The sequence below is a fragment of the Giardia intestinalis genome, chromosome 1 (assembly GCF_000002435.2).
Source record: "Giardia intestinalis strain WB C6 chromosome 1, whole genome shotgun sequence".
NCBI lineage: Eukaryota > Fornicata > Diplomonadida > Hexamitidae > Giardia > Giardia duodenalis.
The window spans coordinates 1,062,688-1,086,224 of NC_051856.1; the positions used below are offsets into that span (position 1 = coordinate 1,062,688).

The 23,537-nt window shown below is 51.0% G+C and overlaps 8 protein-coding genes and 2 pseudogenes across 8 annotated transcripts; 6 read left to right on the forward strand and 4 right to left on the reverse strand.

The window, feature by feature from the left end:
• Window positions 1-49: 49 nt before the first annotated feature.
• On the forward strand, window positions 50-562 carry GL50803_0011990 (Myb-like DNA-binding domain-containing protein; the record flags this gene model as incomplete). The annotated part of the gene is made up of 1 exon (XM_001704031.1): window positions 50-562. The coding sequence occupies one exon, from the start codon at window positions 50-52 to the stop codon at window positions 560-562; it is 513 nt and encodes a 170-aa protein (XP_001704083.1).
• A 41-nt stretch (window positions 563-603) lies between these two features.
• On the reverse strand, window positions 604-1,845 carry GL50803_0089285 (uncharacterized protein; the record flags this gene model as incomplete). The annotated part of the gene is made up of 1 exon (XM_001704032.1): window positions 604-1,845. One exon carries the CDS (start codon window positions 1,843-1,845, stop codon window positions 604-606), a length of 1,242 nt encoding a protein of 413 aa, XP_001704084.1.
• A 140-nt stretch (window positions 1,846-1,985) lies between these two features.
• GL50803_0011992 (TCP-1 chaperonin subunit epsilon) lies at window positions 1,986-3,647 on the forward strand (the record flags this gene model as incomplete). The annotated part of the gene is made up of 1 exon (XM_001704033.1): window positions 1,986-3,647. One exon carries the CDS (start codon window positions 1,986-1,988, stop codon window positions 3,645-3,647), a length of 1,662 nt encoding a protein of 553 aa, XP_001704085.1.
• A 78-nt stretch (window positions 3,648-3,725) lies between these two features.
• GL50803_0015551 (Ribosomal protein S18) lies at window positions 3,726-4,190 on the forward strand (the record flags this gene model as incomplete). The annotated part of the gene is made up of 1 exon (XM_001704036.1): window positions 3,726-4,190. The coding sequence occupies one exon, from the start codon at window positions 3,726-3,728 to the stop codon at window positions 4,188-4,190; it is 465 nt and encodes a 154-aa protein (XP_001704088.1).
• A 92-nt stretch (window positions 4,191-4,282) lies between these two features.
• Window positions 4,283-5,308, reverse strand: GL50803_00114546 (uncharacterized protein; the record flags this gene model as incomplete). The annotated part of the gene is made up of 1 exon (XM_001704037.1): window positions 4,283-5,308. One exon carries the CDS (start codon window positions 5,306-5,308, stop codon window positions 4,283-4,285), a length of 1,026 nt encoding a protein of 341 aa, XP_001704089.1.
• Window positions 5,309-5,440: 132 nt separating this feature from the next.
• Window positions 5,441-7,981, forward strand: GL50803_0015553 (uncharacterized protein; the record flags this gene model as incomplete). The annotated part of the gene is made up of 1 exon (XM_038045832.1): window positions 5,441-7,981. One exon carries the CDS (start codon window positions 5,441-5,443, stop codon window positions 7,979-7,981), a length of 2,541 nt encoding a protein of 846 aa, XP_037901629.1.
• A 3,055-nt stretch (window positions 7,982-11,036) lies between these two features.
• Window positions 11,037-14,492, reverse strand: GL50803_00d26981 (High cysteine membrane protein VSP-like; the record flags this gene model as incomplete). The annotated part of the gene is made up of 1 exon (XM_038046454.1): window positions 11,037-14,492. The coding sequence occupies one exon, from the start codon at window positions 14,490-14,492 to the stop codon at window positions 11,037-11,039; it is 3,456 nt and encodes a 1,151-aa protein (XP_037901630.1).
• Window positions 14,493-14,786: 294 nt separating this feature from the next.
• Window positions 14,787-15,648, forward strand: GL50803_00d117392 (GNAT acetyltransferase, Mec-17; annotated as a pseudogene; the record flags this gene model as incomplete).
• A 2,734-nt stretch (window positions 15,649-18,382) lies between these two features.
• Window positions 18,383-19,244, reverse strand: GL50803_00dd117392 (GNAT acetyltransferase, Mec-17; annotated as a pseudogene; the record flags this gene model as incomplete).
• Window positions 19,245-19,538: 294 nt separating this feature from the next.
• GL50803_0026981 (High cysteine membrane protein VSP-like) lies at window positions 19,539-23,072 on the forward strand (the record flags this gene model as incomplete). The annotated part of the gene is made up of 1 exon (XM_038046003.1): window positions 19,539-23,072. The coding sequence occupies one exon, from the start codon at window positions 19,539-19,541 to the stop codon at window positions 23,070-23,072; it is 3,534 nt and encodes a 1,177-aa protein (XP_037901631.1).
• Between the last annotated feature and the right edge of the window lie 465 nt (window positions 23,073-23,537).

Genomic DNA, 23,537 nt, shown 5'->3' on the forward strand with positions numbered 1-23,537 from the left:
CAGTTGGTGAAAGGGGCTTAAAAAATGAAAACGAAAACCCGAGACAGACATGGAGGAGGCGTCAAACCCTCAAATGAAGACTAGAAGTAAAAAGGGCGGATACTATAAGCATGCAAAGATGTGGACCACCGGAGAAGAGCTTCTCCTCGTGGCCTGTCTTGTTCTATATGGCCCTGATTGGAAGACTATGGAGAAGCATATACCGGATAGAAGCAGCAACATGCTCAAAACAAAGGTGTACAACAGCCTACGTACAATATCTGTTAAAGGAAAGCTGGGGTCTGGGGGCGACTTTAACAAGGCCATGCGAGATGCACAGCAATGGTACAAAGATGAGGGTAATATAGATCGGTTTTGCGAGTGCTTCTTGACTCCCAAGAATGTTAAAACGCTCTACCCCAATGTCTGGAGCGTCTGCGTGTCACTGATGAAGAAAAACTCTGGAACATTAGGGGCCAGTTCTGACCCGTTCCAGGCACTTCCTGAGCATGGTCTTGACGCCAGTCTTAACGCAAGCCTTGACGCCACAGATCAAGTTCTGTCTCTGTCGACGAGCTCGTAGATAGCAGAGCCTAAAGGAGAGTAAATACAGTATGGTCTGCATCAGATGTCGAAGTCGTCAGATAGATCACTAATGTTTATCTTCTTTGCCCCTGGATTAAAGCCGAAGTCGTCACTAAAACTGTCCACGCTTTCAACAAGCTTCTTCTTCGGGGTAAGATGGAAGCTGCTGTCACTATCTAGGTTCACGGAGTCGTCGCCTTTCTTGAATTTCCCTTGCCTGAGAGTCGTATCTTGAGAGGCCTTCTTAGTATTGTCTGCCGTGGGCTGTGTCTTTTCTTCCACAACAGGACTGGCTGCCGAATCTCTGGAGGTCTTTGGCGTCTTCGGTGTGCTAGAGGCTCTCTTCTCCGACCGGCTTCTGGGGTTCTTTTCCATATACGGTTGTGACTCTCCCGTGCGCTGCATCCTTGAGCGAAGATGCTCAGTGAGCTTGTGCTGCTTCAGGATTGCTGCCTCGCAGTCTTTTATATACTTTTCTTGAGATTTGAGCTTCCCCTCTAGCTCACGAGCCCGGAGCACGGCGTACTTCAGTCTGCGTGTAAGCCCCAGGTTCTCTAGCTTGAGAGTGCGTTCTACTTCGTCATGCTGCTCCCTCTCCACCTTCAGGGCTTGGATGAGCTGCCTACACTTATCCTTGAGCTTCTCCTGAGCCAGCTCCCAGCTTGCAGGCGCTTCTGGAGCAAGCGGTTTAAGCATGTCTGCGACAGCGATAGACTTTGCTGCATTTGTTTGTTCTAGCAATAGCGATATATCCTCCCCGGCACGAATAGATGTCTTGTCCTTAATTCGTTTAATTTGCCCCTCTAGCTGTGCTATCCGCTGATTTGCCGCAATAAGCATTTCCCTAAGTCGCGCAGTTGCCTCGTCTCCAGTGGCTAGCTCTGCATTTAGTGCGTCTAACGTCATTGTTCCTTCCATGTACACAAGACCTGCACTGCGAGTGGAATCTTGCGTCTTAGAACCATAATGAGCAGATATTTTGGACTTATCGCTTGCAGATCCCTTTTTACCTATGCTTGTTAGAGCATCGGCATCTGAGAGTAGCTGATCCACTTCTGGATCAAGCCTTGGAGCGGAGCGCTTAACCCCCTGGTATGCCTCTTTTGGAAGAGCTTTGGCTCTAGCAGAGCGACTGGATTGCTGTCGGACTGGCGGTCCAGTATCCTTAAGCTTGTCTTTGCCAAGGAGTTTCGCTATGGTGGAGGATTGGCCTCCTGTGATCTGACTGTTCTGAGATGGTAGCTCGGAGTCCCTACTAGGTTCAGACTTGGGTTCAGACATACTCCAGTGCAAGTCTTCCTACACCAGCCAATGATTAGTATCTCTCAGTGAAAATTGCTCTAGAATATGTGTTTTTCCACAAAAGATATGGGAAATTTACAAATTTTAGAGCAGATTAAAATGATAGATAAAATAACTTTATGGCTCAGCGCATCAACGGAGCCCAGCTGCTCGGCGTTTCTCAGGACGAGAATGGCAACCCAGTTTACCTGATGCGCGAGGGAACAGAGAAGAAGCGTGCACGAGGTCTGGAAGCCCATAAATCCAATATCACCATCGCACGTGCTCTTGCGAATACCCTCCGAACATCCCTTGGGCCTAGGGGAATGGATAAGATCCTTGTTTCGGGAGACCGTGAACTAACAATTACTAACGATGGAGCGACAATTCTAGAGAGGATGGAGGTAGACAACCACATTGCTCGCTTGTTAGTGGACCTGTCCAAATGTCAAGACAATGAAATAGGAGACGGGACAACGGGTGTTGTGGTGCTTGCAGGAAGTCTCTTGGAGCACGCCGAGACCCTCTTAGACAAGGGCATACATCCCATAAGGATTTCTGACGGCTATGACATGGCCTGCGACGTGGCGATCAAGCACTTGGAGAGTATAGCTACCACGTACTCGTTCTCAGCAGATAATAAGGAGCCTCTAATCAAGGCTGCCATGACCTCCCTTGGCTCCAAGGTCATAAATAGGTATCACCGCACAATGGCAGAAGTCGCTGTTGATGCAGTCTTCCGCGTGGCAGATCTGCAGCGCAATGATGTCGACTTCGAGCTGATCAAGGTGCGCTCTAAGATTGGAGGGAAATTAGAGGACATAAAGATCATTAATGGGTTTCTAATAGATCAGGAGATGTCTCACCCCGGGATGCGTAAGAGCGTCAGTCACGCTAAGATTGCCGTGCTCACATGTCCGTTTGAACCGCCGAAACCAAAGACGACGTACAAGATAGATGTAGATTCTGTTGAGAAGTATAACACTCTCTACAGAGAGGAGCAGCAGTTCTTCATAAATATGATTGAGCATTTGAAGGAAGCAGGTGCAAACTTCGTTGTTTGCCAATGGGGCTTTGATGACGAGGCCAATCATCTGCTCATGCAGAACGACATAAACGCTGTGCGCTGGGTGAAGGGTGAGGATATAGAGGCCATTGCTCTTATTACAGGCGCTAGAATTATTCCTCGCTTTGAAGATATCTCCTCTGACAAGCTCGGCTACGCAGAGATTGTGCGCGAAGTGAGCCTAGGAACATCTTCAGATAAAGTTATGATATTTGAAGGTCTGCAACCCCAACAAACAACCGCGGATAGTGTGCCTCACATGATATCGACTGTCTTTATACGTGGTGGTAACAATATGATTATCGAGGAGGCCCGTAGGTCGCTTCACGACGCCATGTGTGTCGTCCGAAACCTCATTCGGGACCCTCGCGTCATCTATGGAGGCGGATCAGCCGAAATTTCATGTTCCCTTGCAATTGCTGAGGCAGCTGAGCACGTGGGGACTGTTGAGCAATATGCCCTGAGGGCCTTCTCGGAGGCGTTGGACATCATCCCTCTTACGCTGGCTCGTAATTCAAGCATTCAACCAATAGAAACCCTGGCTATGGTAAAGGCTGCACAGAAGAAGACAGGGAGCCACCACCTCGGAATAGATTGCATGCAGCGCAACACTATTGACATGAAGGAGCAGAGTGTCTTTGAAACGCTGTCGAGCAAAGTGCAGCAACTTCTGCTGGCCACACAGGTCGTCCGCATGATCCTCAAGATCGATGAAGTCATCACCGACGAGGTCTGAACACGAGGCCGCTGAGTTGTAAATAACCATTTTAAATTCACTTCTTCGGCTGTGGCGACTTGTTTTTTTGAATTCGCCATGACAACGATCGTTCAGCCCAACGACTACAGGGACCTCTTGCGTATGTTTAACACAAACATCCAGGGCAAGGTCGTACTTGAGTGTGCCCTTGTCGGAATTAAGGGGATTGGGCGCCGCTTTGCCAATGTTGCCCTCAAGAAAGCCAACATTGACGTTCACAAACGCGCTGGTGAGCTCACAGCGGCCGAGGAGGATGCTCTCATGAAGGTCCTTGAGGACCCCCTCTCCCACGGCATTCCAGCCTGGATGCTTAATCGTAACAATGATTTTGAATCTGGCAAAGACATGCACATTCTGGTCAATACCATAGCCTCTACCCACCGTGCGGACTTGGAGCGTCTCCGTAAAACTCGCTGCGAGCGCGGTGTCCGCCACCACCACAACCTGAAGGTTCGCGGGCAGCACACAAAGTCCACTGGTCGCCGTGGCCATGTCGTCGGTGTCCAGCGCAAGAAGAAGTAAACGGGAGCTGGCTGCCGGCTGTGTCATTTACAGTATAGTGTTCTGGTCTAGCGCAGTTGGCTAGAGAGGCCTCCGGGTCTTCAATAGCACCCTCAGGTCGAGACCTGGATTCCTGATCTGTGTCGAATCTCATTTATTATATCTTGCACAGTACCTGTGTTCTGGCTCAACATTCCTAGTGCAGGGTGAGAAACTGGGGTTTGAACGATGCTATTGGGCACGTAACTCTTTCGCATAACCGAGGATGTCGTGTCTCCTGTGGAAGAGGATTTGTAGAGGTTTGGCTGTCTAGATGTGGCTGAATAGGTCAGTGCACTCAGGTTTGTTTGACCGCTCTCCACCACGTCATAAAGGTTCTGCACAGAGTTAGGTCTGTGGCTGTTTTGAGTACTCATATCTAACGAAATCATCCCAGGTCGTGCCGCCCGCTGGTTGTAAGCTGCAGGGTAAACATCGTTAGCTTCTGATGCATTGTGCTGAATCAAATTTGAGGGTCTAATTGTAGCTTGGTTGGGTGGGAAGGGGGCCGTGTGGGCAGAGAGGTTCGTGATAGACTTGTTGATACTATCTAATGAGCTTTCAAGGTTCCGTAATCGTACTTCTGCGTACGTCTGATCATAGAGAGACTTCTGGAACTCTATAAGCCTCATTGTTACCTTCTCGTTTATGATCTTCTCCAGTTGATCGTGAGATAGAATAATCATATTATGCGTTGGAAGCGCTTGCCCCAACTTAATGTCCGGGGTATCCTGTTCTGGCCCACAGCTCTGTACCGGAGTCGCACCCTGGGGGCGATCGCTGGCCGGAGATGTGCTACTCGATACACCTCTGTGAATATTGGTTATAAGTACTTCTAATTTGTCTTCTAAAGCATGCAGACGAGCTTCTAATCCAGACCGCATTTGATTTATGCTCTCTACTGCATCATGTATGTAATCGCTTGAGTCATGATGCAGCGCAGGCGTTTCTACAACCATTGGTGTTTGATAAGCAACGACATTTCCTACTGTAACCCCCTGGGGAAGAAAGTCGTTACTTATAAGAGTCACTGGAGAGTGCGCTGAGCCTGGCTGGTACGCAGACTCATCCAAATTAAGAGAGTCGTCAAAGTTGGACATTAAATTTCAAATTATTCACAGTTAAAGTTTATTAGAGTTTGCTTGCACTCCAAAATAAGAGGGCTGGTCAAGGCTCCCCTAGCCGAGTTGCTAAAGAGAAAGATAGATGAGTGGTCGTTTATAATTAAGGATATGCCACGAATTGGCTTCTCAGGAGATTTGTTTTCAATTGGTAGAATGATCTTTAGCCAATTAGCATATGCACAGGTTCCTTTTAATGTTTCGGACACACAGCTTCAAATGCTTTTCGACTTTTGTGGTGCGAATACCTATTCTACGGGATCACCGCCCGAAACCGTGGTGCGTTCGATAGAAGCTATTGGCACTCTTTCACTTCACAACTACTCCCCAGAGGTGGTTGCTAATATGGCCCCAATTTTCCCAGCAGTCAGAGAGCTAACAATAGCAATATACACTCCTTGTTTTGACGAGATTCTTGCCCTTTTAGTTGAAAATCGACACAATCTATCTCACTTAAAGGAATTCAAAATACTAAACAATCGGATACTAAGAAAGGAAACCAAGCAGTTAGGTACTCTTCTAGAAAGTCTCACTCGGTTGGAAGTCCTAGTCTTAGATAACTGTGGGCTTTATGACTATGATATAGACCACCTTCTTCCGGCTATTTCATGGAGCACTGTCACATATATATCACTAAGCAGAAACAACCTGACAACTCATACCCTAGAGAACATCTTGACCATGGTGAGAGATCGACGCGGATGCATTCCTCTCAGCTTCTCTCTTCAAGACCTAGACACTGAGTCTGCAGCTACCACTATTCAAGCACTCAGAGTCTTTACTAACTCGTCTATGTTGTATTCTAAGCAATCCATCTTTCGAGAGTTTCGATTGTCTTGCAAACAGGACTTTTTACAACACACGTGGTCGATTGTCAAGGAACGCATGCATATAGACCTATCTCGCTTTGAGGCTTCAGATGCACTAGCTCCTGATCTAGGGCTTTTTATCTATGAGTGGCTTCGTCTAGCTAGTGTTTCTTATGGAGGCCTATCAGAGGCAACCATATGTCTCAGTGGTAGAGTGACATCATCTATACGCGGAACCTCAAATGCCTTGTCCATCTATGGATTGTATTTATTGTGTCATCGAAATCTCAACGAGCTCGGTCTCTTCATATCTTTAGATTGTACTAATTGTAGTCTTGAGTTTGATGCTAAAAAACTGGGGCTTCCACCTGATGCAATCCCCCAATTAATGCGCCGGTTGAAGATCAATCTTGCTACCTCTCTAATTTGTTTATCATTGTCAGATTGTGATTTGTTCGAACGTTGGAAGCGCCGAGATACACAAGAGTTTATCTCATTTCTCAGTGATTGCAAGCATCTGAAGCGACTGGATTTGCGGTACAATGAGTTCAATAAGGAATTTAATGTTCTATTTTGCAAAGAGTTAGAAGATATTGAGTTTATTCCCTTTCTTGACACGTTAGAAGTCGATATGCTAATTGATCTAACTACGCTTTCCATAAGCTTACAGAGACGATATTCCCAATATGTAGTAAGATACCTAGATGAGGGAGACACTATATTCAAGCGGCTTGTTCGAGGGCCGGTGGTTCTTTCATGTGGCTCACAGACTAGAGGAAATAAAGTTCCTATCGCGATAATGAGGATGATCTTATTGAATGGGAACATTGTGTCATCCGCGTTTACACAAAGGTTGGAACGCTCTTTGTTTGATAGTCATGCAGCTACTCTGCAAAAAATCCTTGGTAAAGTTTTCTACTCTCCATTAAAGTCCATTAGTTTTAGACAATCCATCTCACCCGGTGCTATTCTGAAGCCAGTAAGTATTAGTCTTTGGAAGTACACGGACAGCTCTATACTAGGAAATACAATGAAGGATATGATCAAAACCAGCCTATCCACTCGAGCAGCCATCTTGGTAAGGACTGAGATCGTACGCACTGGACGTTACAATTATGAATCCGGTAGACTATATCTACAAGAGGCGAACTATAGATCCCTAACACTTGAATCATTCCTTGAACTAGTGTATGAGAAGGATTTTGCAGCTTTCAATCCACAGCTTCTGCACATTGATTTCAGTCATAACTCGTTTACAAAGGCCGATGTTCAAGGGCTTATCAGGACACTTTCACTACTTACAACATTACATGCATTAATTCTCTCTGATTGCTCTCTTTCCGATAAGACCTGTGCACATATTCTTGAGAGCCTCCCTAGTCTGCTGGAATGCACCGATCTTTGGTACATAGATATCTCTGAGAATATGTTTGGGGGCCTTACAGCACATGCCCTCTCAAACTTTTTGCAACAGTATCTTATGGTAGGACAGAGGCAGATAATTTTGAACCTTAGATTGAAACCAGGATATAGATTCTTATACGCACCACAGATTTTGTTATCAGCTGACGATAATATCAATGAGACTCTGAATCGTAAAATCCTTATATGGCTAATTATGTCTAGGGATGCTCTTTTGTTATTTTCAGTAGATGATATAACAAACCTCAAACAAAGAGGTATAAATATCCTGTCAGTAGTTTCTCCTATAGGCCGCTTTTACGATCATAAGTATAGCATCATAACTCCTTACTTGTTAAGAGAATTGGGCTTACCTGATTATTCATTTTCTTGGGACTCGGCGAGGAACATATACGAACACTTCATGCACAACTGTGCATAGGTAGTGCTGGTCTCTGGGTCCAGACCGGCTGCGATGTCTGTAACGCTCGGGCCCGTCGCACACAGGCAACGTTCTCGGCTCCCCTATCAAGGATGCCCTGTGGCAAGTAGCGGATGTCCGCCTCCTGAGGTCTAGCCAGAACATGCTAGGACCGGTGTCTACGCGTGCCCCGGGCTGCCTGCATATGGATGCGCGCTTTCTGCCCGGCGAGTCTGCACAAGCAAGGAAAGCTAGACAGATTCCATCGTCCGCCTGCATGAACTGTGCATGTGCCCATGTCCTTCGAGCAAGAAGCCTGCAAGAGCTCCCTAGACATCACCGCACTCTCCGAGCATTGGACTGTGTACCCAAAAAGCAACAGTCCCTGCATGTTCGGCATACAGCTCCCCTGTTATCGTTTGGTCGTAGAGTAAAGGCAGATGACCCCGTCGATGATTCGTCCATCTGTCTGTTGCTTCCGGCCTTGTAGTGTTACAACTCCTGTATACGAGTGTGGACCGAAGCTCGTGCAGGCAAGCCTGCTCCATTTATCGTTTGTCCTATGACGAAGGCAGGTCGGTATGTGGATTAGAGACCATCGCCCCGGGCGGAGCTGGTATCTTCCAGTAGATTTCCCGCCTGTACAAGTTCTCGAGCAGAGAGCGAGCGCCCTGGCCACAACTGTGTAGAATGTTATCGAGGAAGGGTCCAGCAAAGAAGAACGGCTCTAGCGCGGCGCAAACTATGAGTGTGTCTAAGTACTGCAGGTTAGGACGATCTATCACGGCATGATTGTTGGTGTCTGTTCTTTGTCTAAAGAGGAAACTCACCAAGAGCTGGGAGTCAGACACACACTTGTCAACTAGTGTAGGGTAGTAGACATAGTCATCATCATTCATCAGGTGGATTATTGCGATAAGAGCTGAGGAGGTATGAACAACATGCTCCCAGTTATCTACAGAGCAAACAGTTTTCCTCGCTTTCAGATTGCAGAAGCACTTCAGAGGGCTCTAGCAAGCATTGAAAAACTGTCACTCTTGAGATTGTGTTAATACCTATATGACAGCCAAGCTAGCAGACACGGCAGCGTTGATCAAACGAAGCTTTGGGAATGTGGCCACTCAGTACGATTATTGTTGTCAACCTACTTCTAATTGGCGGTGGTGCTTTTCCCAAGTCAAGCTAAAATGATTAAGAAAAAGACTAGTCACGAACAAATTATAGCCGAAGGCCACCCTGAGATGACGAGAAGGATACACGACTGAATAACGATAGAGACGCATAGTGTGGGGGACGAAGGTACTGTCTGAAGCTCCAAGAAGACCCATTAGAACCAGGGCATAAATTGGCGAGGAGTCCCACAGCTTAATCACCGACCTATCTCTGTCTTCGGATATATCGGTAGATAAAGCGTGTTTATCCTTAGGACTCTTGGCTTACGTCTGTAAGCGGGCTCTGGCAATTCAATATGCAAGGTTCTTTTCTAGCATGACATACTGTACCTCATGTGACGCTTAAGCATGGCCCCTTTTACGTCTCTTTAGGTCGCAACATCTGGACGGACCTGTGAACATGTGTACTAAGATGTAGCATCAAGGCATCTTCGAGTCAAAGGCTGTATCTGTGTGAGATTGACGCAGCTTTTAAGAAAAGTGTCGGCACTCTTGCTAACTACCTAGCTAAAGGAAGAGGGCAACGACTACAAGCGATATGACAGCTCCTGTTTTTGGTATTGAACCCCGGTTAACGTTCTCTGTTAGTGATTTGCTACAAGGGAAGGCACCGGGACTTCTTCTAATACCACACTTGTTTGCTCTATGTTTATCTGGTCATCACAAAAGTCTGTTGATACGTATATTTAAGCTATAAGGTAGCGTCATGGTGTGTTGAACAACAAATTCATTGTCCATGCCAAGGTGAATGGCCTCCATCAATAGGCGTTCGCTCTGCTCTGTCGCCTCACTTATACGAAGAGAACTGTGCTCCGTCTGTGGTTTCTAAAGTCAAGGTCACTTTACAATTCAGCATCTTACTTCATGGTTTTTTAGATTACAGCCATTGTACTATGGTGCAGCAGAAGGAACCGTATGCTATGTCACAGGGCCCCTGGTAACAGGGTGCTTTGGAATATCGTTATCTTGACCGTGTCCCGATACTAGATGGGCTCCAGTTTAACTATCTAAGCAACGCCTGCTCATATCATCTACCATTTATCTGCACATTCATTGAGGGGCCTGACTGGCACAATAAGGAATGCTTCCGTAGCAGTTGAGAGTGCACGTTAGCCTTGCTTAGCAAATACCTGGTGTGGAAACAACATAGACTCGAGGTGGATGCTTGTGGGGTAAAAGGGCCTGGAAAGATAGATAATAATATCTTCGAATGTTTTATCTGCTGAATTGATTGCCAGTCCAAGAAGCTTGACATAGCGAAAGTCCCTCCATTCCCTTACTGTGTTCGTGGAAGTGACTATGTCTTCGACGTGACATAGGCCGAACTCCAGCTCTGTATCACATACATCGATAGGACAGACAGAGCATACACCAGAGATTTATCACAACACATAGTTTCAAGAGCTTGTAGAAATCGTCCTTGCGAGTTAGCTATTTCAACCTTCTACGCATTTAAAGAGACAGGCCACTTGTGTGGGGAGTCGGACACCAGCTATTGGTAAGATAACTGTAAAAGAAGCTATAGCGACTTCAATTGTAGTGATCTTGCTCAGAATTTTCTTGGATGCATAAGGTGCTTTACCTTTCCTTGAAACCATAGAAACCCATCGCTGAACTCCAAGCTAGATGGCTTCTGGCGCGGAATTCTATGTGATGATCATACATATGTAAATCGTCTATGGTAGGCTGGCGCGAACCAGAGCAAAAGCCATGCTGTTTAGGCTCACGGTGCCAGTGATGATATAATCTACTGTATAAGCCGATCAACGGATTCTTTCACGGTGTTCTAGCCACAGGCGCCTGGAGTTATAGATCTAAGCCTGAGCCGCAGCCGGAGAGCCCGTCACGCGAGACGAAGTAAAACTAAGGTCATACTTCACGGCAATTTACTTCATCCTGCAAAATTATGTGCGCTTGCACAGGAACCACCACAGGAGAAAACTGACCAGGCCTGTGACAAGGAGGATTGCTGTTACGGATACCCCGGCTATCATGGCCGTCTTCCTTGCCGAGCTCGGGGCTGGGGCTGGAACCGGATCTGGGACTGGATCTGGGCCGGGCTTGGGCGTCGGAATGATGCTCGGGAGCGCATCAAAGGAGTAGCAGAGGACGGATCCGACCTTGCCCTCAGGAGGCATGCAGCAAGTGCATCCGTTGACCCCTTTCATGCCGTTGTTGTCCGCACCGCACGCTGTGCATGTGAACGCCGATCCAGTTGTCGACTGGTAGTACCCTGTGTCACAGAGGGTGCACATCTGCGGATTGTCCGGGGCAATGCAGGTGACGCAGCCCTGGGCGCATTTCTGGCACTGGCCGTCCACGCTCACATACCCCAGCTTGCACCTCACACAGGCGTCGGCCGTGCATTCGGCGCAGTTTGCGATCGAGCACTCTTGAAGGATGCCCGACTCGCTGACCATCTTTCCGTGCGCGCCCTTGGTGCACACGCCCCTCTCCTCTGCATGGCAGACGGTGCGTCCAGGATATGTGTCCACCTGGTAGCATCCTCCCGACAGGAGGAAGTATCCGTCTGCACAACTCGTGCAGGCGCCGTCGACCACAGAGACGCACGCAGACCCTGCCCGTGCGGAGGGCCCGACGCATTTGCCGTTCAGAGGGAACGCGGTCTGCACGCTGCATACAGAGCAGTAGCTTGCCCCGTCGATGCTCGCGTCGCACCTCTTGCAGCCGTCGGCTGACGGGGTACACGGTTTCTTGCACTCCCCGACCCCCGATTCAGACGTTACCGCGTAGCCCGACGGGCAAGACACGCAGCTACTGGGGCCCTTAGCTACGCAGGTGGCGCACGTGCTGTCGCAAGGAGTGCAGACTCCGTTGTCGGAGAAGTACCCGTCCGAGCACACAGCGCAAAAATTACCGGCTCCACACTCTTTGCAGTTCGAGATCTCACACAGAGCGCACCTTGCGGGGCTCTTCTCCGTGGCATCAAGTGCGTAGTGCCCGGGAATGCTTCTGCAGTTGTCCACGCAGGTCCCCACACTGGTGAGGAAGAACCCGGGTCCACAACGCCGACACTTCTTGCCCTCAGTACACTCGGCGCAATCTGGGACCGTGCATGAACCCATGGTCTTGGTGGTGCATGTGCCTGCCTGATCCAGAACGTACCCGACCATGCAGTGTGTGCACACCTCCCCCTGGTCATCCATCCTGCACCGCTCGCAGTTCACCGTGGTACAGGGGCGGCAGACGCCGTCTTGGTTCTCATAGCCGGCGGCACATGCATTGCAAAGACCAAGACCGTAGTTGTTTCCATTAACGTAACCAGGAACACCTGCCCAGGTACAGATGCTTTTTCCGGGCTCCTTGCTCTCCTGGTAGCAGCCGCCCATGTACAGGAAATACCCCGCACCACACTGAAGACAGCTCCGCGCTGAGTCAAAACCTACGCCAGTCACGCAGCCACTGGGGTGTGCGCTTGCCACGTTAGTGCAAATGCCGTCCACAGGCGCGTGTTCATCTGTTTTGCACAAGCTACAGTACAGCTTCTCGCCTATTCCCACCACGCACGAACCCGCCGCGCAATTGGGGTCCTCACAGTGGGACAGGCACTTGCCACCAACTAATACATAGCCAGCTTTGCAAGCGATGCATCTAACCGAGTCACCTTTCGCGCTACATTCTCTACAACCATTAATCCCTTTAGGATTGGTTGTGTCTCCACATTCGATGCATTGGCCACGGTTATACCCAGTAAGAACAAAGAAGTGTGTCCGGAGGTGACAAGATGTGCAGTCATTCTCTTCCGAGCCTCTACATGTAGCGCACCCCTCGCTACAAGGAAGGCATTTGAGAGCGAAGGGGTGTCCATACATCCCATAGCCACATTGCCACGCATCTACGCAAACTCCGATGTTTTTATGTATGGGCGATAAGTATTTTTTAGGATGACATGTGAGGCATTGCTCTGGACTTTCTCCTACGCATGTCTTACAGTCATTGTGGCATCGTTTGCAAAACCTCGGATCGTAGTATCCGTCGATGCAGGATTCGCACGTGTTTGTGTCTTGAGCACACGTCTTACAGTACGGGTCCCGGCAGCGTACGCAAATACCTTTATCATTCCGAAATCCACTTGCACATGTCTTACATAACCCAATTTCCTCGGGCTTGGTCCCGACTTCTACGCAAACAAAGTTCTTCTCTTCGAGCTCTACCTGATAACATCCTCCTTGGTGAAAGAAGAAACCTGGACCACACTTTTCGCAGCGTCCTTTGCTGGCAATGCAGGCGCGTCGGTTATTGGGCGTGAGTTCGGAACACATACCGTTGAGGGGCGCATGTCCTTCTTTGCAGCGAGAGCAGAGAAGCTCATTCCTCCAAACGACGTCACAGGCGTCTGCCTCACAATACTCAGATGGATCATCACATTCTTTCCTGCATTGTCCATCAATAAGTAAACGGTTCGACTCGCACTCTGTGCACTCAACCACCCCGGGGGTACTGGGACGAGTGCAAGCCTTGCAATTTGCTACTCCTTTCCATCCAGCGTGTCCCTGCTCGTCTCCACAGGAAACACACCTCCCCGTTCCATTCTCTGCTGCCAGAAAATAGCCCTCCGATTCATTGCAAGAGGTGCAATCTGTTTCATTAGGTCCTTCGCAGGTTTGACACGCACCAGAGCATTTTTTGCATTGTCGCAGCTGAGTAGGGGCTACGTAGAAGCCAACTCCACACTGAGAGACGCAAACACGCTTGGTTGTTCCCTTAAGATACCCGCGACCACAAACTGCACACGAATCATCAGCCGCACACCTAGGGCAGTCTGGGATCTCGCATCTGTAGCAAATGTCTCCGTTCGGATTAGGCTTGTGTGTCGAGAGCTTACACTTGACACATAGGGCCACGTCAGGACCCTTAGACTTAGACGGCGAGAGGCAATGCAGGCAACCGGCAACTCCTACAAAGTCCGCCACTCCTGTTGTGTCATCACACCGAACACACGAATCGACTGTTTGCGACGCTGCAGGGTTCCTAAAGAAACCAGACGTACAAGACTTGCAAACTCCTTTATCGCACTCGCTACATATAAGGTTCCCGGGGTAAAGATTACCGCACGCGTAGCAGCCTCCTTTGTATAGATACATGGAGTCTGTACACATCCCGCACCTCTTTTCGCTTACAATGGGTGTACCATCTGCACTCTTGCATGAAGAGTGTTGCTCGCTATCATACTTAATGCAGTGTCCGTTGAAGGGTATGTAGCCAGCATTCCTACACTCTGTGCACAGCTCGTGGCCGTTGATCTCCTCGCAACGGTCCTCTGCGCAATCGCTGACCTGGTTGGAGTGTGTACACTTCGCTGCTTGAAAGGCGATCAGCAGACCAAGGACCGCAAGCATTTAAATATAAACCAACGGAATATAATAAACTACATACTGCAAAAGTACAGAACTAGGACTTTTGTCAGTAAAGTATACGCCACACCTCTGTCTGTAATTCTTGTGGGCAGTTGTTTGTAGAGAACAATTCTGAGATTTCCTCTTAAGATTGCAGGTAGGTCCAATCGGCGTTTCAGCTCACATCGCAGAAACCACCATATTATCTCCCTACGGTATGCTGCGTAGAATTGCTCGATTTATGACCATCAACCCTTAGATTTCTACTTACACTACATTTCGGCTTTCTCAGCGTTTATGACGTTTTTATCGATTCTTGCAAAGGAAATAGGCAGTCCAGATTTGTGTGTCGAGCCTCGAGCATGCAGTTTGGATTTAACGTTGCAGAGGCCTTCGGACTCCGGCGGTCCTCCTTACAAATCAGTCACTAAGAAGTATGCCTCTCAGGCAGTAGAAGAAGATCAAAACCGTCTTGGACAGCGTGTAGGGCGATTTTCATGTAGCACAGGGTCTCCCAGCCTTGTAACTAGCCTGGCATTCATTCGCGATTCCCACCACTTCTTGTTCTTAGCTGTCGATGAGGACCAGTGCCTCGGGATCCTGAAGGGAGGCATCAAGCATCTCTTTATGCTCGACAGCCAGAGCGAGACCCGCGAGATGGACGCGATGTGTTGCCTGGACTTCTACACCCATGAGACGGTGCAGCGCCGAGGGATCGGAACACGGCTCTTCCGCGCCATGGGGCTTCACACGCATATCTCCGCTCAGGGCTGGGTTTTTGATCGACCCTCTCCGAAGTTGCTGGCCTTCCTCTCGAAGGTGTACGACATGCATGACTTCAAGGCCCAACCCAACAACTTCCTCATGCTGGATGCATCCATTCGTCTTTGGGGGGGCTGAGTTCAAGCAGTACAGGCGCAGCAAAAAGCACTATATTCCAGATGCATACCTACTTCCGGAGACCCGGGAAAGCGAGTATCTGGGCGAGGCGGAGCTTACCAAGAGGACGCTCATCAGGAAGTCAACAGCCGTCATTCCCCAAACTAAAACCACTCAATCAGAGGATGCGCCAGCTCGCGCCTTGACGGCAGATGAACTCCTGTCCAAGCGCTCTGTTGTTCTGCCCACAGCAAGCAGGACCCCTTCCCTTCCGAATTAGCCCCAGTCCGTGGCAGTCGCATACATGAATAAACGTAAATGATAATGATTCACTTTACCCCTGGCTATGCCCAGTGCTGTGCTGCTGGAACCTACCTGTGGGCGTACTCAAGGACCTCACAGGTAAATTGTCGCTCAATTTTTGGCGATGTCCGGAGACGAGGGTTGGTCGTTGATGATATAACGAGAGAATCCTCTCCATTGATATATCCAGAGCCTGGTGCGCTCCTCTGCCGTTTCGCGGGCGTGTGCTCAGGCTGAGAGTGTGTGTCGGCCCTTTCGGGGTTCAGCTTACTTACCCATCTGCGTCGTCCACCAGTGGCGCCTCTCCTTGGTCTGCCGTCCTGGTGGGTGAGGCTCTGGTCGCCGTCTTTTTTAGATGCTCCCGTCTGCCAGGGGCTGCCACCGGGCTCTCCGCTGGCTGGGCCCCTCGGTGTCCAGTCAGCTGTGGTCCTGGGCAGTGGTCCCACAGTCGCGGTCGCTTGGGTCCCAGCGGGCCGGCTGGTGGGGATGCGGGGGCTGGAGGGGACCGGGGGGTGTTCGTATGTGCCTCTGGGTCTGGCGGACTGGGGTGATCGCAGCTGTGGTGACTGGGGGCTATCCATCTGTGACTCACCCCTCTGTGAACTCGTGGTCTGTGAGTGCCTCCACCCAGACAACCCTCAGGAGCCGTGCACACCGGGACAGAGAGGGTGACCAAGGGGAGTTAAGCAGCCCCGCTACGAGAGATGAGGGTGCACAGCAACCAGCCTGGGCTGCATGGCCTGCTCGAGCGATGTAGTGGCAGACGGCTCCCTCTGACAGCGACCCTGGTGACTGCACTGGTCTGCTCTCGAGACTGGGTGACAGTGCACACAGATGGACATGAGTGCAGGAGGACCATCCACACACGGACAGACTGTGTGGACCCAGAGAGGACTGGAGTCTACTCGGGACACGCTGACTGTGCCCCATACGAGAGCACCAGGCAACCACCCGAGCACCCGAGAGGCAGCAACAGACACGGGCACCAGAGATCCCCAGCCAGACACCTTGCTATGCTCATCCACAGGGGCATCAGAGGGCCAGGTGGAGTCACCCTCACAATCAGGGCCTGATAGGAAGCCAGAGGACTCAAACACTACAGCACAGCAGGCCCAAGGGAGGCACACTCCAGGCAGGTGAGCAGTGGCAGAGCCCTGATAGCTGCCAGCCCCCCATGACACCCAGGCAGGCACCAGACTCACCGAAGACTCCGCTGGCCTCCACCGATGACCCGAGGGGGCAGCAGCCAGAGGAGCGAGGAGGCCTTCGGATGCCACAAGAGGCCCGGCTGTCCAGCAGGCGATGGAGCATAGGTGACCTCTGAGCACTATACAGGCACAGGGCTGACCATCAGAGTGATGCCCGATCACAGAGACGACCACGAGCACCCTCCACCGCACTCTGGGGCCGTCAATCATCCCACTGCCTCTCATAGCAGACCTCCTTGAGGGCAGTGCAGTGGGTCCCAGCTCATGCAGGAGGGTGCACGCCTCCCCTGGCATAGGACACCCCGGCTCTCCTCGAGGGGTCATCAGAGCCACGAGAGGTGTCAAGGTCCTGGTGGACCACACCGGGAACTCCCGAACGGGCACAGCAGATGTGAGGTATGGGTGACCCTCAGTGTGCTCCTCTCTGCATGGTAGAGCATCCTGAGACCAAGGAGGATCAGCCTGCCTATGAACAACACACAGCACTCCACAACGAGGACCCACCAGGAGCAGCACAGTTGGTCACGGGGACCCTCCAGTCACCAGTGCCCCACCGTGCCAGTCTTCTGGGCCATCACACTAGAGGCATGAGAGAACTCATCCCATCCACAGGATCATCCATGCCCCTGCTGGCCCGAGGTGAACTGCACCCATCGAGGCACTGGACAGGGCATACCAGGGGCCTAGCAGACCCGCACAGAGCATCAGGAGGGGCTGCGATGGCCTGCCTCAACCCTCACGCACCAGCCAGACAGAGAGGCAATACTGCCTGGGACATGCAGAGGCCAAGGGAGGCACTCAGTCAGGGGGACACAACACGATCGTCGGTGTCTGTGTCTCAGGAGTGCAACGAAGGCTGGGGATCAGACACAGCCACCTTGGCAAATAGAGTGGGGATCACCCACCGCCACACTGGCCCATCAGACCCAGAGGCACATACGACACAGCCCACCTCAGCCCCCCACCAGTCCTCACCCACCAACCCCGCCTCACCCACCAGCCGGACCCGCTATGGGACCCAAGCGACCGCGACTGTGGGACCACTGCCCAGGACCACAGCTGACTGGACACCGAGGGGCCCAGCCAGCGGAGAGCCCGGTGGCAGCCCCTGGCAGACGGGGCATCTAAAAAAGGACAGTGACCAGAGCCTCACCCACCAAGGCGGCAGACCAAGGAGAGGCGCCACTGGTGGACGACGCAGATGGGTAAGTAAGCTGAACCCCGAAAGGGCCGACACACACTCTCAGCCTGAGCACACGCCCGCGAAACGGCAGAGGAGCGCACCAGGCTCTGGATATATCAATGGAGAGGATTCTCTCGTTATATCATCAACGACCAACCCTCGTCTCCGGACATCGCCAAAAATTGAGCGACAATTTACCTGTGAGGTCCTTGAGTACGCCCACAGGTAGGTTCCAGCAGCACAGCACTGGGCATAGCCAGGGGTAAAGTGAATCATTATCATTTACGTTTATTCATGTATGCGACTGCCACGGACTGGGGCTAATTCGGAAGGGAAGGGGTCCTGCTTGCTGTGGGCAGAACAACAGAGCGCTTGGACAGGAGTTCATCTGCCGTCAAGGCGCGAGCTGGCGCATCCTCTGATTGAGTGGTTTTAGTTTGGGGAATGACGGCTGTTGACTTCCTGATGAGCGTCCTCTTGGTAAGCTCCGCCTCGCCCAGATACTCGCTTTCCCGGGTCTCCGGAAGTAGGTATGCATCTGGAATATAGTGCTTTTTGCTGCGCCTGTACTGCTTGAACTCAGCCCCCCCAAAGACGAATGGATGCATCCAGCATGAGGAAGTTGTTGGGTTGGGCCTTGAAGTCATGCATGTCGTACACCTTCGAGAGGAAGGCCAGCAACTTCGGAGAGGGTCGATCAAAAACCCAGCCCTGAGCGGAGATATGCGTGTGAAGCCCCATGGCGCGGAAGAGCCGTGTTCCGATCCCTCGGCGCTGCACCGTCTCATGGGTGTAGAAGTCCAGGCAACACATCGCGTCCATCTCGCGGGTCTCGCTCTGGCTGTCGAGCATAAAGAGATGCTTGATGCCTCCCTTCAGGATCCCGAGGCACTGGTCCTCATCGACAGCTAAGAACAAGAAGTGGTGGGAATCGCGAATGAATGCCAGGCTAGTTACAAGGCTGGGAGACCCTGTGCTACATGAAAATCGCCCTACACGCTGTCCAAGACGGTTTTGATCTTCTTCTACTGCCTGAGAGGCATACTTCTTAGTGACTGATTTGTAAGGAGGACCGCCGGAGTCCGAAGGCCTCTGCAACGTTAAATCCAAACTGCATGCTCGAGGCTCGACACACAAATCTGGACTGCCTATTTCCTTTGCAAGAATCGATAAAAACGTCATAAACGCTGAGAAAGCCGAAATGTAGTGTAAGTAGAAATCTAAGGGTTGATGGTCATAAATCGAGCAATTCTACGCAGCATACCGTAGGGAGATAATATGGTGGTTTCTGCGATGTGAGCTGAAACGCCGATTGGACCTACCTGCAATCTTAAGAGGAAATCTCAGAATTGTTCTCTACAAACAACTGCCCACAAGAATTACAGACAGAGGTGTGGCGTATACTTTACTGACAAAAGTCCTAGTTCTGTACTTTTGCAGTATGTAGTTTATTATATTCCGTTGGTTTATATTTAAATGCTTGCGGTCCTTGGTCTGCTGATCGCCTTTCAAGCAGCGAAGTGTACACACTCCAACCAGGTCAGCGATTGCGCAGAGGACCGTTGCGAGGAGATCAACGGCCACGAGCTGTGCACAGAGTGTAGGAATGCTGGCTACATACCCTTCAACGGACACTGCATTAAGTATGATAGCGAGCAACACTCTTCATGCAAGAGTGCAGATGGTACACCCATTGTAAGCGAAAAGAGGTGCGGGATGTGTACAGACTCCATGTATCTATACAAAGGAGGCTGCTACGCGTGCGGTAATCTTTACCCCGGGAACCTTATATGTAGCGAGTGCGATAAAGGAGTTTGCAAGTCTTGTACGTCTGGTTTCTTTAGGAACCCTGCAGCGTCGCAAACAGTCGATTCGTGTGTTCGGTGTGATGACACAACAGGAGTGGCGGACTTTGTAGGAGTTGCCGGTTGCCTGCATTGCCTCTCGCCGTCTAAGTCTAAGGGTCCTGACGTGGCCCTATGTGTCAAGTGTAAGCTCTCGACACACAAGCCTAATCCGAACGGAGACATTTGCTACAGATGCGAGATCCCAGACTGCCCTAGGTGTGCGGCTGATGATTCGTGTGCAGTTTGTGGTCGCGGGTATCTTAAGGGAACAACCAAGCGTGTTTGCGTCTCTCAGTGTGGAGTTGGCTTCTACGTAGCCCCTACTCAGCTGCGACAATGCAAAAAATGCTCTGGTGCGTGTCAAACCTGCGAAGGACCTAATGAAACAGATTGCACCTCTTGCAATGAATCGGAGGGCTATTTTCTGGCAGCAGAGAATGGAACGGGGAGGTGTGTTTCCTGTGGAGACGAGCAGGGACACGCTGGATGGAAAGGAGTAGCAAATTGCAAGGCTTGCACTCGTCCCAGTACCCCCGGGGTGGTTGAGTGCACAGAGTGCGAGTCGAACCGTTTACTTATTGATGGACAATGCAGGAAAGAATGTGATGATCCATCTGAGTATTGTGAGGCAGACGCCTGTGACGTCGTTTGGAGGAATGAGCTTCTCTGCTCTCGCTGCAAAGAAGGACATGCGCCCCTCAACGGTATGTGTTCCGAACTCACGCCCAATAACCGACGCGCCTGCATTGCCAGCAAAGGACGCTGCGAAAAGTGTGGTCCAGGTTTCTTCTTTCACCAAGGAGGATGTTATCAGGTAGAGCTCGAAGAGAAGAACTTTGTTTGCGTAGAAGTCGGGACCAAGCCCGAGGAAATTGGGTTATGTAAGACATGTGCAAGTGGATTTCGGAATGATAAAGGTATTTGCGTACGCTGCCGGGACCCGTACTGTAAGACGTGTGCTCAAGACACAAACACGTGCGAATCCTGCATCGACGGATACTACGATCCGAGGTTTTGCAAACGATGCCACAATGACTGTAAGACATGCGTAGGAGAAAGTCCAGAGCAATGCCTCACATGTCATCCTAAAAAATACTTATCGCCCATACATAAAAACATCGGAGTTTGCGTAGATGCGTGGCAATGTGGCTATGGGATGTATGGACACCCCTTCGCTCTCAAATGCCTTCCTTGTAGCGAGGGGTGCGCTACATGTAGAGGCTCGGAAGAGAATGACTGCACATCTTGTCACCTCCGGACACACTTCTTTGTTCTTACTGGGTATAACCGTGGCCAATGCATCGAATGTGGAGACACAACCAATCCTAAAGGGATTAATGGTTGTAGAGAATGTAGCGCGAAAGGTGACTCGGTTAGATGCATCGCTTGCAAAGCTGGCTATGTATTAGTTGGTGGCAAGTGCCTGTCCCACTGTGAGGACCCCAATTGCGCGGCGGGTTCGTGCGTGGTGGGAATAGGCGAGAAGCTGTACTGTAGCTTGTGCAAAACAGATGAACACGCGCCTGTGGACGGCATTTGCACTAACGTGGCAAGCGCACACCCCAGTGGCTGCGTGACTGGCGTAGGTTTTGACTCAGCGCGGAGCTGTCTTCAGTGTGGTGCGGGGTATTTCCTGTACATGGGCGGCTGCTACCAGGAGAGCAAGGAGCCCGGAAAAAGCATCTGTACCTGGGCAGGTGTTCCTGGTTACGTTAATGGAAACAACTACGGTCTTGGTCTTTGCAATGCATGTGCCGCCGGCTATGAGAACCAAGACGGCGTCTGCCGCCCCTGTACCACGGTGAACTGCGAGCGGTGCAGGATGGATGACCAGGGGGAGGTGTGCACACACTGCATGGTCGGGTACGTTCTGGATCAGGCAGGCACATGCACCACCAAGACCACGGGTTCATGCACGGTCCCAGATTGCGCCGAGTGTACTGAGGGCAAGAAGTGTCGGCGTTGTGGACCCGGGTTCTTCCTCACCAGTGTGGGGACCTGCGTGGACAACTGCAGAAGCATTCCCGGGCACTACGCACTTGATGCCACGGAGAAGAGCCCCGCAAGGTGCGCTCTGTGTGAGATCTCGAACTGCAAAGAGTGTGGAGCCGGTAATTTTTGCGCTGTGTGCTCGGACGGGTACTTCTCCGACAACGGAGTCTGCACTCCTTGCGACAGCACGTGCGCCACCTGCGTAGCTAAGGGCCCCAGTAGCTGCGTGTCTTGCCCGTCGGGCTACGCGGTAACGTCTGAATCGGGGGTCGGGGAGTGCAAGAAACCGTGTACCCCGTCAGCCGACGGCTGCAAGAGGTGCGACGCGAGCATCGACGGGGCAAGCTACTGCTCTGTATGCAGCGTGCAGACCGCGTTCCCTCTGAACGGCAAATGCGTCGGGCTCTCCGCACGGGCAGGGTCTGCGTGCGCCTCTGTGGTCGACGGCGCCTGTACGAGTTGTGCAGACGGATACTTCCTCCTGTCGGGAGGATGCTACCAGGTGGACACATATCCTGGACGCACCGTCTGCCATGCAGAGGAGAGGGGCGTGTGCACCAAGGGCGCGCACGGAAAGATGGTCAGCGAGTCGGGCATCCTTCAAGAGTGCTCGATCGCAAACTGCGCCGAATGCACGGCCGACGCCTGTGTGAGGTGCAAGCTGGGGTATGTGAGCGTGGACGGCCAGTGCCAGAAATGCGCCCAGGGCTGCGTCACCTGCATTGCCCCGGACAATCCGCAGATGTGCACCCTCTGTGACACAGGGTACTACCAGTCGACAACTGGATCGGCGTTCACATGCACAGCGTGCGGTGCGGACAACAACGGCATGAAAGGGGTCAACGGATGCACTTGCTGCATGCCTCCTGAGGGCAAGGTCGGATCCGTCCTCTGCTACTCCTTTGATGCGCTCCCGAGCATCATTCCGACGCCCAAGCCCGGCCCAGATCCAGTCCCAGATCCGGTTCCAGCCCCAGCCCCGAGCTCGGCAAGGAAGACGGCCATGATAGCCGGGGTATCCGTAACAGCAATCCTCCTTGTCACAGGCCTGGTCAGTTTTCTTCTACGGTGGCTCTTATGTAGGCGTACGCAGTCCCATGAGACGAAGCGTGTTACTCTTACTCGGAAACGTGTTCCCATTATTACATCTATCACTGCGCCATTGACTTGAACAATATTGAGGATCCACTCTGTGCCTGGCTCTATAGATTAGCCTGCATCATTAAGAGAAACCTGCGCTCTTGCCCAACTAAAGTAATTTTGATATACCCAAGGACTATTATGGCTAGTCGTTTCCAATTTTCTTTCAGGTGTTCTCGGGCGGCTCTGTAAGTTGTTGAAGGCTTCTTCTAGCAACGTAGATTTTGCAAACTCCTGAGTAGAATTCTTTATGCTTTTCCTAAATAGAGCTAACAAAGCGGCTCTATTTATTCAGCTAAATTTAATCTAAGTATTATGGTAATGCCTCCAGCATTATTCTGCATGCTCTCATTCCTTTAGAGAAGTTTCCTTGAAGTTTTATTGTAACTTTATCTGGCAGCATATAGTCTTACTGCTATGCCTTCTTTACCTTGCTGCCCTTCATATTTTAGGATGAATCTCTGTGCTGATCTAAGATTTCAATTCTTTGCAGCGA